The sequence below is a fragment of the Hyalella azteca genome, unplaced genomic scaffold (genome assembly GCF_000764305.2).
Source record: "Hyalella azteca isolate HAZT.00-mixed unplaced genomic scaffold, Hazt_2.0.2 contig10952, whole genome shotgun sequence".
In the NCBI taxonomy this organism is placed as follows: Eukaryota; Metazoa; Arthropoda; class Malacostraca; order Amphipoda; family Hyalellidae; genus Hyalella; species Hyalella azteca.
Genome location: NW_025940969.1, coordinates 29,203 through 46,804, shown reverse-complemented (window position 1 = coordinate 46,804; position 17,602 = coordinate 29,203). Strand labels below are relative to the sequence as shown.

General features: G+C 43.9%; 1 protein-coding gene across 1 annotated transcript; it reads right to left on the bottom strand.

The window, feature by feature from the left end:
* Positions 1–328: 328 nt before the first annotated feature.
* Positions 329–17,288, bottom strand: LOC108666699 (probable cytochrome P450 49a1). The gene is made up of 11 exons (XM_018153615.2): positions 16,833–17,288; positions 11,780–12,020; positions 11,160–11,255; positions 10,956–11,032; positions 6,147–6,348; positions 5,168–5,339; positions 4,644–4,810; positions 4,079–4,157; positions 2,509–2,712; positions 1,094–1,200; positions 329–750 (listed from the first exon to the last, which is right to left on the bottom strand). The coding sequence occupies exons 1-11, from the start codon at positions 17,194–17,196 to the stop codon at positions 744–746; spliced, it is 1,716 nt and encodes a 571-aa protein (XP_018009104.2). The 5' UTR covers positions 17,197–17,288; the 3' UTR covers positions 329–743.
* Between the last annotated feature and the right edge of the window lie 314 nt (positions 17,289–17,602).

Sequence of the window (17,602 nt, the reverse complement as noted above, 5' to 3'; positions counted from 1 at the left end):
TACATAAATATATTTTCAAACATTCGCAATTGTGTTTCATTTCATAGTTATAACCACTCAAAGTTATAACGCTAAATATTGATGACCCTGTACAGTGTGACAAAGCCATCTTATAGTCGAATAGCGATCATGGTCGAGTTTTATCGAGTTGCATAATGAGAGAATTCAGTCGTTCGTGGACTGACTACTCACACTTTCCGAGCATGAAATAAATATGATTGAGCTAAAATTAGTTGATGAAAACGTTTGTGCTGAAATAATAAATAAAATATAATATTAAATATTAAATGACAAAATAAATTAATATTAAATATAAAAATAAGATCGATGAAAAACTTAGAAATTTTGACTGCATATTTGAATAATACAGGAAGCCTACCTGCAGGGATGAGTATCGCGATTAAATATATTTCAATAAAGTCGCATGCTCTCCAGCTGATCACCTTACAACTACTGCCTATCTAATTAAACGGATCGCCTCGTGCTGATTACAACAAGATTATTACCGTCCGCTCCTGCGACACAGGTTGGCAGTTAACTGCAGGGCAGCAGGAACTGATGATGCTGAGACGAAGGCACTTGTGGTTTGTCTGTAGCATTACGCGCTGTTGACAGCATGATACTCGAGCGCGCCGTTGACAGCATGATACGAGGACGTGCTGTTGACAGCTTGCCACAATCAGGGCCCGCATGTACCAACACGAAACGTAAGCCAAGATTAGACCCTAATTCGTGAGGGCGGATCAGTTCCTCGGATGGAACTTGAAGGCCAGCTGAGTGGCGGGCTTGAGGACAAGCTGCGTCCTCACCTCCATTTCCTCGTCAGGAGTTGTGGAAAATTCGTGAGGACTTAGTGTTTGAAGTTCAGGGTACCAAGATTGGAGCAGGGAGGTGCTGGTTCGATCCCAGCTCTGTGCGCCAGTTTCTGGTCAGAATCGGCGAGGAGGCCGGACGGTTAAACAAAGCAAATTTGAAGCAGTGTTTCGAGTTCAAGCCCGCAACAAGCTTTAGATGTTCTACAATGTTACGAATTGGCGACAGGCCTACGGCCAATTAAACGCAGAAACGCGGTATATAACCGCTATATCACTTCCTCGGGTGGAACTTGAAGGCGAGCTGAGTGGCGGGCTTGAGGACAAGCTGCGTCTTCACCTCCATCTCCTCGTCAGACTCGAACGTCACCGTGTACTTCTGCAGCATCTGAAACGCAGGGAATACAACAAAAAAATCGAAGCAAAATACCTTATAAATTTTCATGGCCCTACCTAACACTAATTGGTAAATCTTTGGATTTTGGATACATCTGAACATTGATATTAGTCACAAGTAAAGGTTAATTCTCCAGGTTTGTTGAGTAGCGTACAAATTCTTGAAGTAAATGCAATATTTGAACTTTCCTGGACGGAGAATACATGCGAACTTATTTGATCGGTATTTATCTGCGGATTCAACTGGTGCACCTTGGAAAAGTAAGATGAATACTTAGAAGCTGTGAGCAAAATGTACGAGGTAAACAAAGGACTTCTATAGAGGGACGTTAGTCGAACGGACGAGCGCCACCGTAAGCGAGAAAACTACAGACGCTTCGTAGTTTAACGCACACTCTTTTGCTGGGTAACAGATCGGAGAACCAAAGCAAGATTACTTTGAATGCAGAGACTAGGGACTTTTGAAGAGAACACGGAAGGGCACCTGGCGGTATAGATTGTCCAGTAGAAGCGTGTTTAAGAGACTGGCTAGAAAGGCAGTGCTAAGATATCAATTTTCTGAGGCGTCCGTAAGTTTTCACATAATACAGTATCTACTGAGCAGGATCGGGATATGTTAGAACACCATGGGAACATGGTGGGGAAAGTCCAGTCCATTTTTGAGAAATATGATAAGTGAAGTGACGTCACGCAGTAAAAGGAAAATACGAGACGCGGTGCTGAATAGAAGAACGTCAGTAACAGTGAACTCTTAGTAATCCCACCATTCATGCGCGACAAAATAACATGAAGGGAAAGTGAAACATAGGATTTCAGAACCCAGTTAAGAGGGCTAACGCTCAAGGGCACGCATTTCATTTTAAACATGAATGATGTTGTTTGAATACATTACATTAGGGAAAAAAATAGAATTTAACAAAGGAGCGTAGGGAGATTAATTGAACCAGAGCACGTCATGGACGTCTCAGAGGTACCGCTAGAACTGATACAAGAGCAAAACGATCAAATGGAACGACTCCCAAGACTGCATGGATGCGTGCAGATTGCTGGCCATGAGGGCGCAGGGAGAGTAACGAGGAACTGGCGCTTTGGTGACGCTTAATGAAATAAGAATATGTCAACACGACATGAACCCGTGCCATGAAGTTACTTACAAAGAATCAAACACTCTGTTCGTCTCATACTATTCCTTACTATATACGCACGTAAACTTATTTAATTCAAACAAGTAAGCTAGAGAAGATCCTTGAGTGCTCCTCCCGACAACAGGTCCGCCACAACACTGGATCACAGTTCTCACCCTGATGAGGAAGGTGTATATCTCCTGCTCGGCCAAACGCTTGCCGATGCACATCCTGGTGCCGTGGGAGAAGGGCAGCGACGCGAAGGGATGGATGGCGCCGTAGGGGCGGTCGCGCTGCCACCGCTCCGGCAGGAACTCCAGGGGCCGAGGAAAGTATTCCTCCATGCGGGATATCACAGAGTTGAAGCCCATGGCCAGCGTCTGCAACAAAAGCATATCTAAAACTTGTGCTTCTGACTGATGTTGCAAATACAGGAAAATATTAGGTTGATTGTCATCGAAAACATATGAGATGAACATTAAGGTTGCTTTTGGATGAACTTCTTACGGTGACAATGATGCACAATTGCGCTCCAATAATATTCAGTACATGAAACGCAGATTAAGTTCAAATTATGATTCCGTCAAACAAGATCGAAGAAGCATGGCGCACGCGCCTGGAAATGCACGAGCTACTAGGCAGGGGTAGAGGCACCGTATGGTGAAGGAAAAATAAAAAGGAGACAACAAAAACTCTAAGAAATCCTCTCGGGTTAAAATACTTAAGGATATGAAAGACTTCAGCATTCGAACAATTAGAAAACTCAAAACAAATATAACAAACTACGCTCTTCCAAAAAAGCGTTTTACGCAAGTTTGAAGCGTTGCAAGCTTCAGCCTGGGTTTATTGCCACATAAAAACAAAATCAGGTGATAATATGTATATCATAGGCTTAGAGGAGTGACATTAGGTCAATTCCGATATCTTTAATGCAAAATTAATCCGACATTTAAATGGAAAAATATTTGGTTACCGGCATGAATTTTTTTTTAAACTTTATGACGCACTAGATTAACGTGCCAGTCTATGCAGAATAATTTTAGACATGAAAGAAGCTCGCCCAGCATTTGTTGTGTGTACAGTAGCACGATTCATGGCGCGGGAACCTTGTAGCCCGACACTCACCCCAGCGGGGACCTTGTAGCCCGACACTCACCCCAGCGGGGACCTTGTAGCCCGAAACTCACCCCAGCGGGGACCTTGTAGCCCGGACACTCACCCCGGCGGGAACCTTGTAGCCCAGGACTCACCCCAGCGGGGACCTTGAAGCCCAACAGTCACCCCGGCAGAGACCTTATAGCCCGACACTCACCCCGGCGGGGACCTTGTAGCCCAATACTCACCCTGGCGGGGACTTTGTAGCCTGACACTCACCCCAGCGGGGACCTTGTAGCCTGACACTCACCCCGGCGGGGGCCTTGTAGCCCGACACTCACCCCAGCGGGGACCTTGTAGCCCGACACTCACCCCAGCGGGGACCTTGTAGCCCGACACTCACCCCAGCGGGAACCTTGTAGCCCGACACTCACCCCAGCGGGGACCTTGTAGCCCGACACTCACCCCGGCGGGGACCTTGTAGCCCGACACTCACCCCAGCGGGAACCTTGTAGCCCGACACTCACCCCGAAGAGGACCTTGTAGCCCAACACTCACCCCAGCGGGGACCTTGTAGCCTGACACTCACCCCGGCGGGAACCTTGTAGCCCGATACTCACCCCAGCGGGGGCCTTGTAGCCCGACACTCACCCCAGCGGGGACCTTGTAGCCCGACATGACGATGTCGTGCGTCAGTACACGAGCGTTCCCCAAAGTCAGGGGATACAGTCTGCAAAAAGAATTCACTCTGAATTTAAGATACAAACTTTTTCCGCCTGGCAGTCATGACGGTTGTTCAGCAATAAACGTATAATATTCTGTGTGTGCGGATGGAAAAATACTGACGAGATCCTGTGTGAATCGGAAATTAACAGCATAAAAGAGCGACCAGGCACAAAACAGCAGCCGTTAACTGGAGCTTTTGCTGCCATAAATATAGAGTTAAATTGAATTCTATATTTAAAATTGTTCAGCCAAACAAATCATTCATAAAGCGGATCTCACGTCAGGTACGAGCATCTGTTAATTAATCTAAAAAATAAGCAACATTTCGAGTGGGAGACGCAAACACGCATCGCAGAGACAGCGGAAACGAACAGAAAATGTGCGCAATATCTTAGAAGCGTCGTTCACGATTTGATGTTCTCCTTAGGCAAAGTTAGTTTTGTACAGCTAGCGCTGTATCTGACCGCAATGTCAGCTGTTTGGAGGGCACCTGAGGGTCTCCTTGACGGCGTTGACGATGCAGCTGAGGGCGGCGAGGTGCTCCGGCGTGAGGGGCTCGCCCTTCCTCACCACGGCGTCCACCTGCCGCTGCAGGCTCCGCTGCACCTCGGGGTTGCGCGCCAGCAGGTACAGGGCGAAGGCTACCGTGTGAGAGGTCTGGAAATTGAAAGAAAACCAAGACCTAGGATAATACGAACGTTAATTCCATTTTGCGTCAGCTATAAATTCGTCGATGACAATAGCCTGATGAGTATTAAAACAAAATAGTGAATGTTATTCTGGATAAGCTCATGATTGATGCGGATCACATGAACGTCCCTCAGTGCCCAAGTGTCCTCAAATAATATGAGGCTGGCCCCATATGGCATTATGTACCGGGCCCCACCGTGTCTACGCCACTGAGGACAATATGAGGCTGGCCCCATATGGCAGTATGTCCCGATCCCCACCGTGTCTACGCTACTGAGGACAACATAAGGCTGGCCCCATATGGCAGTATGTCCCGGTCCCCACCGTGTCTACGCCGGCGAAGAGCATATCGAGGATCATGGTGGCGACGTCGCTGCGGCTGAGGCCCTCCGTGTTTAGGAAGGTCTCCATGATGGTGAGCTGGCGGTCGGGGTCCCCCAGAGCCTTGGCCTCCTCCAGGCGGGCCTCGGCCTCCCGTATCGCCCCAGCCGCGAGTCTGAGGACATTCGTGAGGTCGTAAACATAGCATCATTGCCAGACACAGGGAAATTCCGTAAAATCTTTTGCTCTATCCAGATTCTTCAAAACAATATTAGTACTGAAGCAGCACTGTATCAATTATTCTATATACAAGTGTCATTTGGTTAACTTTAGCATTGGAATGTTGCAATTTTTCCTAAAATATGATAACATTTAACAAGTTCCAGTATGCAAATTAGAGGACAAACAGTATTTACTTATGGATCGCACAAAGAGTCTTGGATTAATGACAAGGCGCAGTAGAATGCATCTGAGGACATTGGTTACTTTTGAGACTCGATGAGCGTAAGATTATTTATTCCAAATTATTTTAATCTATCTTATCATTCCTCGCCTTAGTAAAATCTCCAGTGATAAAATAATAAAAAAAAAGTCATGTGCACTACCAAGTTCCTGTTAATTATCGCAGCATTTCAGGAGCGGAGTCAAAGATAGAAAAGTTACACATTCCAACAACACGACTGCTATTGTTAACGCAGAAGAAATTAATGTTTCTCCACTTTCTTGGCAAATTGACTTCATGGCTATCAGTGCCGCATGCCGGACAATCCAAAGTTGTTGGGTAACAAACATTGAACCAAAGTTTGAGATTTGTGACGTTCATGTGACGCACCTAACGTTATGATAAAGAATGCACATATGATACCAGGAGATATGATGAGCTGAGATAAGAACACACCAGCAGCACATACCAACTGCACACACAAGCTGCACACGTCAGACGCGCATACCAGCTCTACACACACACACCAAGTGCACTAACTCGAGGAAGGCGGCGTGCGACTCCTCGAGTTTCGTGTACGACGCCGTGCGGAAATACTTCCAGAAATGAAAGTTCACTTCAGTTTCGTTGAGGGCGGAGAAAAGATCGTTGACGTGACGGATGAGCTGCACGGGCAGCGCGTCTGGGCTGATGTTGGGCTCCAGGCAGCCCAGCTCGCGATTCAGCGCCACCAGCCCGATGCCTGCGCACAAATCAATAATTATTAAATAGATTTATAATTAAATAAATAAAAAATCAGGTGCAAAACTGGAATAAAAAACCTTCGGTCAATATTTGCTCTCACGCAACATCGGACGGCTTATGTCGCAACACGGCCGCAAAAGAAACGTAATTAGTGACAAATAAAATTAATATGCCTTATATAGTGAGAATAGAAGTAAATCTTCCTTATCGCACCTTTACTATTGGGAGTTGCTCTGTGGCCGTGATCGAGGACGCACGTATATGTTTGTGGGTCCCTAATTTCTCACTTTTTACTATGCTGGTTTGACTTATCNCAGACTTGAAATGCCTAGCACCATATCGAACCCGGTGGAAGTCTAGTAGCTATTTCAAACTTTCGTCAGTTTTGAAGATGCGATCAAAGGACCTGCATTCTGATCTCCTGTGAACAAGTCACGAAAAGTACAAGATTCTGTGAGAGGCCACATCAGGCCTATTCTTCAGCGCCTACATCACTATATGATATGATATGATGCTGAGTCGAAAGTTAGGAGATGGACGAGAAAAATGTCAAGGAAGCAGAGCTTGTGTTTGACCGTGGCGGTCGCACATCCGCACCGAAAAGGACAGTAACTCGTGGCGACCTAATATTGAACCTTCTTATCTCGTTGTCGCCAGCCCAATAATCAAAACTTTACGAGCAACAACGCACCATAACCGGACGGTGTTTAATGTTATCGTATTACCGCTAACGATTAGGGCTCATGGACCGTGGCAACGATCTCAGGAAACGCCTGAGAAAACAATGCACCCTGCCCCTGACCACACGCCTCTCTAACCGAAGGCCGTACTCCTGTCTCTTATACACATCTAGATGTGTATAAGAGACAGGTATTAAGGACATGTATGCGGCTGATTCATGGTCATTTCTCAAAGCCACGATTATGTCGGTAGTTCATGCGTGTGTACCTAAGATTAAGCTCGGAGTAGTCAAAAAGTCACAGTGGATGAGCAGTACAGCTATAGCTCAGCTAAAGACCAAGAAGGAAGCCTACAAGCGTTCTTTGCGAACTCGCAGCGATGCTGATTATAACCTGTACCGTATGCAAAAGCTCGAATTCAAGCTAAAGAAGTCAGTCGCTCTGCAGTGGAAAACTTCGTAAAAAATATTGCTGAAAATGCCAAAAATAATCCGAAAGCCTTCTTCTTGTACGCTAGTTCGAAGTGTAAGACAAACGACGGCAGGCTATTTCTGATTTGAAAGTAGACCAGCGAAAGATATCCTCTGATGAGGGCAAGGCTAACGTTCTTAATCAGTTCTCTAGCAGTGAGTTCATAGTTGAGAACTTGAACAGTATTTCAGATATTGAGAAGCTCCCAGCCGGCTCGAAGTTAAAAGGTTTTGAAATACGGGAAGAGGTTCTTAAGCGCATGGTTGCTCTAAATCCCAACAAGTCATGTGGACCAGACAGCTTCCATCCTAGATTGCTCTAAGAATTAGCAACCGTCCTGGCCGGCCCATTGACAGTATTCTTTCAAAAAATATTGAACGAAGGAACTTTGCTGACCGATTGGAAAGAAGCTCAAATAACACCATTGTTCAAAAAAGGTGACAAAAGTTGCCACTGTCCTATAACAATCGCCCTGTCAGTATGAAAAGTGTAGTTTGTGAGGATCACTTGACTGTTCACCATCTTCCATAAGACTGCCAACATGGCTTTATTGCCGGTAGATCCTGCACCACTAACCTCTTGTCTACGTTGAACGATTGGACTCGCCTGCTGGACGAAAGGGAGCCAGTGGATGCATTGCACTTCGATTTTGCTAAAGCATTTGACAGTGTTCCGCATGAGTGGCTGTTGCATTAAGTGAAGTCTTTAGGAATAGAGGGAAACGTACTCCAATGGATCAGAGATTTTCTAGTAGGTAGACGATAACGTGTCAGTATTAACGGAACCGTGTCAGACTGGGCATCAACGCGTAGTGGCGTGCCACAATGAAGCATTTTTGGGCCTATTTTGTTCTTTGCTTTTATAAACGATCTGCCAGAAGTAGTGTCAAACGTGTGCTTCATGTAAAGCTTAGCATAGCATGAATCGACGCAGATGATTAGGCCGACAAGGGCCTGTCATCGAGTCTCGTCGTCTTACATTCAAACACAAACTGCTAAAAAATGGCCACATGGCCACGTCAAGTAAAAAAATTTCGGCAACGCACGCTCCCTAAGAGCGCCCAGTCCGATTGTCCAGTGGTCGCACTCTGGTGGGAGGCTCCTCCACACTGTACATATAACTACGCATAACCGAGCCAAGTCGATTCTTGAAGGCGTTCAGGGTTGTCGCCTCGGCAACCTCCACTGGTAGGCCGTTCCACCGATCAACCACGCGATGGCAGAAGAAGTGCCACCTCGCAGTAGTATTACACCTTGGTTTCTTTATTTTAAACCGATGACCTCTGGTGATTCCTTCCGTGTCTAGCGTTAATAAATTCTCATTCCGGTAATAGCTACGAGTGTATTTGTAAGTTTCTATAAGGTCGCCACGAGTTCTCCTATATGCCATAATAGGAATGTTCATCCTCTCCAGGCGCTGCCCATAAGCCACATCCTTAAATCCTGGGACGACTCGAGTTGCTCTCCTCAAAACACCTTCAATAAGTTTCTTGTCTTTCTCAAGTTTAGGCAACGTTGCAAAACTCAAGGTGTGGTCTAACGAGTACCACAAATAGTGTTTTCATTGTCGGAGCGTCCAGAAATTCAAATGATCTTCTAATCAGACCTAGAATACTGTTCGCCTTATTAATCTGGATTTCAATGTGCCTCGAGAACCTCAGCTCATTGTCAACGTTCACACCAAGATCCTTCTCCAGCACAGACCTCTGCAAAACGGTTACATTGTTTGAGCCATGCTCTCTCATTTCATAAGTGAACTTTTCTCTCTTATTTCCAATACGGAGCACATGACACTTGTCGGCGTTGTACTGAAGCTGCCATCGATCCGCCCAGTCCACTAAATTGTGCAGATCCTTCTGAAGTGCGATTCTGTCGTCTGGGAGATCTATTGCCGCGTAAACTTTGGTGTCATCAGCGTAAATTTTGCAAATGGACGCACTTGAAACTTCACCTGGGAGGTCACTAATATAAGCAACGAACAAGATGGGGCCAAGGACGCTACGCTGTGGCACACCGCTAATTACCAACGCCCAGTCTGATTGATTGCCTTTTACACAGACTCGTTGCCGTCGCCCAATTAAGAAGTTCCTGATCCACCGCAGGACTTCGCCCTTATGTATGCCGACGACACAAAAGTTTATAACACAGTGAAGGATGCGTCAAATAAAGCGCAATATTGCAAGATCTTGACAGTTAAGTTAACTGGCTTACAAGTGACAGCTGAGTTTTAATGCTGACAAGTGTAAAGTACTTCATCACGGAAAGAGGAATGAAAAGCAAGGTTACAGTATGAGAAGATATGGTTGCAACGAGAGAATAATGAATGAAAAGTCTAGTGTGGAAAAAGATTTGGGATTTTATGTCCACTAGGAGCTGAAATTTTCTAAACATTTTGAAACGCAAGCTAATAAATCCAACAAACTTCTTGGACTGATCAGACGCTCATATGAGTTCCTATAGATGCATAAGCGATGAATCGGTTGTTTGTTGCTGTCGTGTGCCCGAACCTAGAGTTTGGGAACGCCGTGTGGTCACCGAGACTTGAAAAGAACAAAAATTTAATAGAGAGTGTTCAAAGACATGCAACATGGATAATTCCAGGCTTGAAGGGCAAGTCCTATAAAGAAAAATTAAAGATTATGAAGCCTCCAAGCCTCTGTTATCGACGTCTGCGTGGGGACCTCCTTGAAGTATCAAGTATACTCATGGTTTATACAAGGTCCCAGAAGGATTACTAGAATTTGAAACAAGAACCAAAACCAGGGGCCACAACTATAAACTTAAAAAAATGCGTTGCAACTCATCCACGGGACAACATTTCTTCTCGCTTCGAATCACCGGCATGTGGAACAAGCCTCCCCAATTATATCGTTGACGCTCCGAGTATAAACGCGTTCGAGAACAGACTAGATATAGCTATGGAAAAGTATATGTTCAGACTTGAAATGCCTAGCACCATATCGAACCCGGTGGAAGTCTAGTAGCTATTTCAAACTTTCGTCAGTTTTGAAGATGCGATTAAAGGACCTGCATTCTGATCTCCTGTGAACAAGTCACGAAAAGTACAAGATTCTGTGAGAAGCCACATCAGGCCTATTCTTCAGCGCCTACATCACTATATGATATGATATGATGCTGAGTCGAAAGTTAGGAGATGGACGAGAAAAATGTCAAGGAAGCAGAGCTTGTGTTTGACCGTGGCGGTCGCACATCCGCACCGAAAAGGACAGTAACTCGTGGCGACCTAATATTGAACCTTCTTATCTCGTTGTCGCCAGCCCAATAATCAAAACTTTACGAGCAACAACGCACCATAACCGGACGGTGTTTAATGTTATCGTATTACCGCTAACGATTAGGGCTCATGGACCGTGGCAACGATCTCAGGAGACGCCTGAGAAAACAATGCACACTGCCCCTGACCACACGCCTCTCTAAACGAAGGCCGTACTCACATTCCAGGGCCCACTTGTAGAGCTCCTGCAGGAAGTCTGCAGGCACTTGTCCGGTCTCGGCCTGCAGTAGGTCGATCCTGCGATGATAATGCAGAATCAGCGCTAAGGTACGTTGTCACTGACAATCATTAGCCGTAAACAAGTGATACAAGCCTAGCAGGCAACCTCCTGCGTGGCACACTGACGACTGCGTCACCACATCACCTGCCCTCCCCAACCAACACCTGCCCTCCAACCAACACCAGCACCCCACTAGCATNCTGCACGCGGCTACGGAGCCGCCACCACTCATCGCCGTTCCTGGTGGATTTTTGACAGGAAATTAACACAATCTTTGAGATAAAATAATATAAGTACCATACATGACAGCTGGTTTGCTAGTTTTAAATGTCAGGGAATGAAATAACTTGTGAGCCTAACTTACCAATACATTTCGACAGTAGTTGAGCGGGGAAGGAGACGCTATATGATATATATGTATGACAAGGAGACGCTATATTATTGCAAACCATTTCCTTAACACTTATTTACTACATAGAAGATAGTTTTTCAAGCATGTAAAACAGGTATATATCTCTACATACATAACAAAAATTAGTTTGTTATTCTTTTTGATTCGGAAAAAATCAGTCATGATCCCCTCCTCTTCTGATCACTCATATAGTCCTGCAGTACACAAATCTTAAGACCTTCTGTCGGCCAACCAGTGCAAATTAGGCACGAGTAGTGTACTTACTATACAAACTATGAATAATTCAAATGAACGAGGTATAAACAATTTAGCATATTTTTTAATACATCTCAGATTAGTAAGGCATCCTCACTCAGGTAGGAGGCCGGTCTTTTTGTTGAAGTAGTTGTCTTTGGCACGCAGGCGGACGCTCTTGAGGCTTGCAAAGCCTATGCGGATAGGGTTCTCCAGAGTACTCTTAAGGAAGACCTCAATGTCATCAGGGTTGGTGGTGCCCACCATGGGGGGCATGCCAATGGTCTGGAGCTTCACAATGCTGCCATATTCTTGTATGAGAGCCCCCCAAAATTTGTAGTAGTTGCTAGGGTCAAATTCTGCAGTGAGAAAGATTACCCAATTATGCCCTGTGGCCATTTGCCAAATGAAGGAATAGTTTTTAAATACAAGGAATGTAATTAATAATATTGGAGTGAATGGATGATGAGAAAAGAAGGGGCTGAACATCTCACTGAGTCAAAGTATTCAGTTAACATTATATGCCTATGTGTATGTCGTGTTGTGAACAGTACTGTTACTGTGTTACAAAGAAATGTAAGTATAAAGTGATGTCTGCATGCTATAATCAAGTCATAGCACTGTTAAAAACCTATTATAACATTGTTTCACATGATTCTAATATCAAATGATCATCATAATGTGTAAGATATTTAGGTCAGGGGAAATTGTCAATAGTATAATAGGATTGCCACTTGTAGATTCGTGCACAATTCGTGTACTTTATTATAGCCCTTACTAAAATTCACTATGCAATGAAATAAGCGGAAATTATTGTGCAGTCCTATGAAATTCTGCGTAACGCATAGTAATCACTAAGGTATTTAATCATTCAATAGATAGTGATTAACCCAAAGCTGCAGCCAAGTCACGAGCAGAATACATAAAAAAAATGTAGCCATCATAAGTATAAAAAAGTGGTCTACAGGTGTCAGAGTGATAAAGGCAAGGTTGCTAAGCGAGCAACCTTGCCTTTAACAGATTTCAGTTTTCCTCGCTAAATCATCTTTTATACCTAGCTTATGCCAGCTTATAGGTGAACTGGATGCATCTATATATATATTTATATATATAAGTAACAGCTGATAAAGAATAAGATCTAAGCAATGTGTGACGTCGTTCGTCATTCGTCAGATTCAACGCACAAAGTTTCCCTATCCTTGTCTATTCTTCCCTAAATTCTTCACTCTCTTCGACGAGCACTCAACAAGTGCGTGGAAAAAATCGCAAAAATCAACGAAATTATTCTTTGATGAATGCAGCGAGTCAGTCAGATTCAACGCACAAAGTTTTCCTATCCTTGTCTATTCTTTCCTAAATTCTTCACTCTCTTCGACGAGCACTCAACAAGTGCGAGGAAAAATCGCAAAAATCAACGAAATTATTCTTTGATGAATGCAGCGAGTCGCCAAACGGTTCCCTCGGCAACCCTGGTCAACACTCAACCTCATCACACCAGTGCCCCAACAGAGCTCGAGCGAGTGGGTGTTCTTTGAAATATTCCAAAAATATGAATTAAAGTTGAACGTTTGCCATGACGGTTACTCCAACAAAATGAAGAGAGAAACGAGTATTTGAAACTGGAAGAAGACCGTATTAGTCAGGGTTTAGTTGTTCCCGACGTTGCATTTTTAAAGGTTAGAATAAAGAGTATAAAAACGACGTACAGACTCGAGTTGTTGAAGGTGTTCCCACTATCCATCTTCGCAGACCTCACTCGATGGCTTTTAAAGACGCACTGAGTTGGCTTTTAACGACGCGAACGAGAAGATAGCGGCACCTTATACTCTCTTCGTGTACACTGTACAGGCTTACTAGCCGGATGGTCACCAAGCGACCGACACTAGCCAGATTTACTAGCCGTCTGCACTATCCCTGTGTACAAGCACCTTTAGACACGAGGCAAGCTTAAGTTGCCACCGTGCCGGTAACGACTAGATACCGGCGCGGCGGCACCTTAAACTTGTCTCGTGTCTAAGCTTACTTGCGGGATAGGCACCAAGCGGCAGACATTTGGCATTTATCTGATCTACTGGCCGCCAGTACCGTCCCCGTGTACAAGCACTTATCGGGCTCGCCAAGCTCCCGCGTTTCCATGTTAGCCGCGTTGCTACGCCGCCATCTTTGTAGCCCATTCGCGCCTTAGCATACTCTCGCTCCTACACATTTGGGTGTTTTGGTGGCAATGGAGAAGGAAAGAAAAAAAAAACAGAAAGGATAAAGCTATTGTCAAAAGCTCCTTCCTTCTGCGAGAGAAAAGTATTTAAGAAAATATTTCGACATTAACGATTTTGATACCTCCGAAGTGTCGGCAAAGCAGCGGTGTGCAGATTTTTTTGCAGCCTGCCTCCCGTTTCACACGGTGACTTACAAAAAATATTTGGTATTTGGCGTCAGCCAAAACACATTGCAAGAATTCAACGCATACCAGACGCTTGAAGCTTTCAAGCAATTTGATGATGGATGGGTGCAGGATGGGTGATACCTCAGACCACAGAATCTGACCAACAACACCAATTTACCGGAAACCTCGACATTTTGCAGAACAAATTAATAATGAAATTGAAAGGCAATGCAAAGACCGCGAAACATTAGATATTATAGAACAAAAGAAAATCATTATGGTCTTCACACAAACCAGCCAACTGCAACAACACTGTCATTGCGGCCAAGGTGAGGATAATGGATCATGACAATGTAATCTGATCTGTAAATATTATTACATTTTATTCTTACTTATGTAGCTTATCTAGCGGCAATTAAGTAAAAGATTTTGCCCCCGGAAAATATCTTGTAACGTATATCATAGATATTCGCGGCTGGTAAACTGATAAACGATACGTATATCAGTACGATGCACTGTGAGAGCACTCGGCGCACTGACCAATGGCCGTGCGGCGCACTGACCAATGGCCGCGCGGCGTTAGCCGCACAAATTTAAGTGCATCGAAGCTCGCAAGTGCATCACCTACTGATATGCTTAAGGCGCCGAAATTTTCTCTCTGTGTAGCGTCCCATCTTCAAGCATAAACTCCGAAAAGAGACGAGCCTAATAGATTTAACACGTAGGCAAAAGCTAGGCCATGCTACAAATATGGCGGGTGATCCCACAATGCACCCCGCGATTCGGTGCCGTGACGTCATCTTTTCGAGCCCGTGACCACGATAGGAGAAATTGTGAGACTTGGTCCTAGTATAAAGCAATCCTGTAGTGATTTGATATTCATGAGGCCATTTGCCTCATTTTTGCTGTTGTGACCTATTTGAATGTTACGTAGCCACATAGCAAAAATTCCGTCCGTTTTCTTCGACTCAATCTTAGAGAAAAGTTTTAAGGGAGACTACTTTCTTCACCGCTTCATCAAACCTTCCTGGTTCCTGCGGAGTTGCGTTTCATTGAGTCTCTTTTGATTTGAAGCATATTAGGTAATTTTAAGATATTTTCCTTTAAACTTAATCTCTTATTTCACGATTTCAGATATCGTAATCGTAGTTCAAGCTCAACCGCAGCCGTTGGCACTGATCGTAATCAAAGCCCAACAAAGAGTTGGCGCTTTAATTAATACCTACATATTAATTGATTTCAAAGCCCACTTAGCGTTGGTAAATGCAAGCATAAGCAAGGAAACGCCAATAATAGGTGTATCTGGCTTAACTCTCTGAAATTGGTAAACGTAGCTATCGTCGGAATTGCTTGCTTGCCAAAACCGCCTTGTGTAAGTAAGTAATAATATACTGCGCAATTGACCATGCTGACATAAACCATTCCTGTCATGCCAGTCGCAATATTGTCATCGAGTAGTCAATTAACAACGCTCAGCTACATCGTTATTAGTTAAGCCTAACCAATGGGAGTCCAGACCCTACTTAGTGTGTTTCATGCATGTCTTTCTCGACCTATTAACAAATATTAAATCTTATTTCCAGCTTACGTCACCATGTTACTTACGTCACCATTGTCACCAACGATAGCAAGTAAAATTACCAAAAGAAAAGCGTCGTTTCTTCATGCCCACCAAACCACATCCGTGTCTCAATGGTTATGCCATCATATGTGCTGTACTTCCGGATCTTTACTACCGTCGGACGGTTGTGTTAAACAGGCTTGTTTCCGGTGATTTATTGTTTCCGGTGATTTATTGCTGTGAGAGACCCTAGCTAAATCTCAGTGAAGGAACCCGGAAATCATTAAACAATTAAGAAAGAAGATATTTCGATGGCTGAGAANTGGTTTGTACAAGGTCCCAGAAGGATTACTAGAATTTGAAACAAGAACCAACACCAAGGGCCACAGCTATAAACTAAAAAAAAACTGCGGTGCAACTTATCCACGCGACAACATTTCTTCTCGCTTCGAGTCACTGACATGTGGAACAGCCTCCCTGAAGATATTGTTGATGCTCCGAGTTTGAACGCGTTCAAGGACAGACTAGACAAGGCCATGCATGAGCATATGTTTAGTCTTAAAATGCCAAGTGCCCTACGGAACAACTGACATCTAGAAACTATTTTAAATCTGCCGTCCGTTGAAAAGTGATCAAACGGCCAGTCTAGTCAAGAAAAGTACAAGAATCGGCGACAGGCCTATCCAGGCCTATTCTTTAAATGCCGAAGATACTATACTATACTATATTGCTCAGACTATCATACTAATGTGATATGAAAATTAGCTCCTAAGAATCTTCCCAGGAAATATTAATTCTGTTGGGAGGCCTAAAGAAAAACCGGGTTCAGCATAGGAGCTTGTAGTTAACAAATTATTTAGAGCGGCGTGGAGCCTAGCACATTAGAGGCAAAATTTGCCCAACATAACAGCCCTGACGAAAATTACCAACAATGGAGGGCCATGCAGGGCTTCAAAATTTCATGCCTAAAATGAATGAAGTTGAAAACTTGAAATCGTTCAATGCCAATGACATGAAGAAAATAATGTGAATGAAGGTCTTAACCAACAATTAGTTTTAAATGACAACAAAATATCAAGATCAATATACAATCAAGTGTGAAAAACATAATGAAAGGTAGTCAACTGGCAATATATCAATGTAAGTTCCACCCATATATAGAAATGTTGGGATATGAACGACATTTACATTTGCACAGTACAATGAAAGTACTTCGAGAAAACATACCCTTATGAGTGATAAAGAAGAGAGTGTTCCCTACGAGGGGAAGTGGTGAAGGGCCAGGAATTTCAGAATATTCTTTCAGGATTTCTTTCTTCACAGGTGAAGGCTTGGTAGTGGCAGCCCCAGCAGCAGCAGCTTCTGAGCTTGTCCCCAGGTAGCGGCAGTTATGTCTTGCAGCATTGGCAGCCAAAGTAGGCAGTGGTAGCATGCGATTAAACATGCTGGTTTTGGATGAGGAGCAAGTAATTGCACCAATAAAGACGTTTCTCACATTTGTGGTATTATAAAAGGCCAAAATATTGACCCTCTTCAGATGATTAGATGAAAATTGTCCAAGAAGAGAATATGCTTGACTGATGGACGCCATTGTAAACGGATTGGTTGATGATGGAGTTATAACACAAAACTAGGCACAAGTTATACCAATGGGATTTTTTGTTCAGAACCTAAATCATCAATAATTTCTGGAACATAGTAAATAAATCACATGAGCATGAATCTCAAAGCGTTTGCAATCCTTCAACACTTGGCTTATTTTTTTAAGCACAGACCTCAGAAACTCAAGGGAATGAAGCCATTCAGATTGGAGTCAGAAGAATAGACGCAAAAGTAAGCACATGTTTCTATAAGAAAAAACTGAGCAATTATGATTAATAAAAAGTACAAAATTCAGTGTACCAGGTAGAAGACCTGATACGTCTCTAACATTCTAAATGTACAATTCTTCTGAGTCGGCAAGTATATTTTCACTGGTTGCAATTTCTTATCTCTAA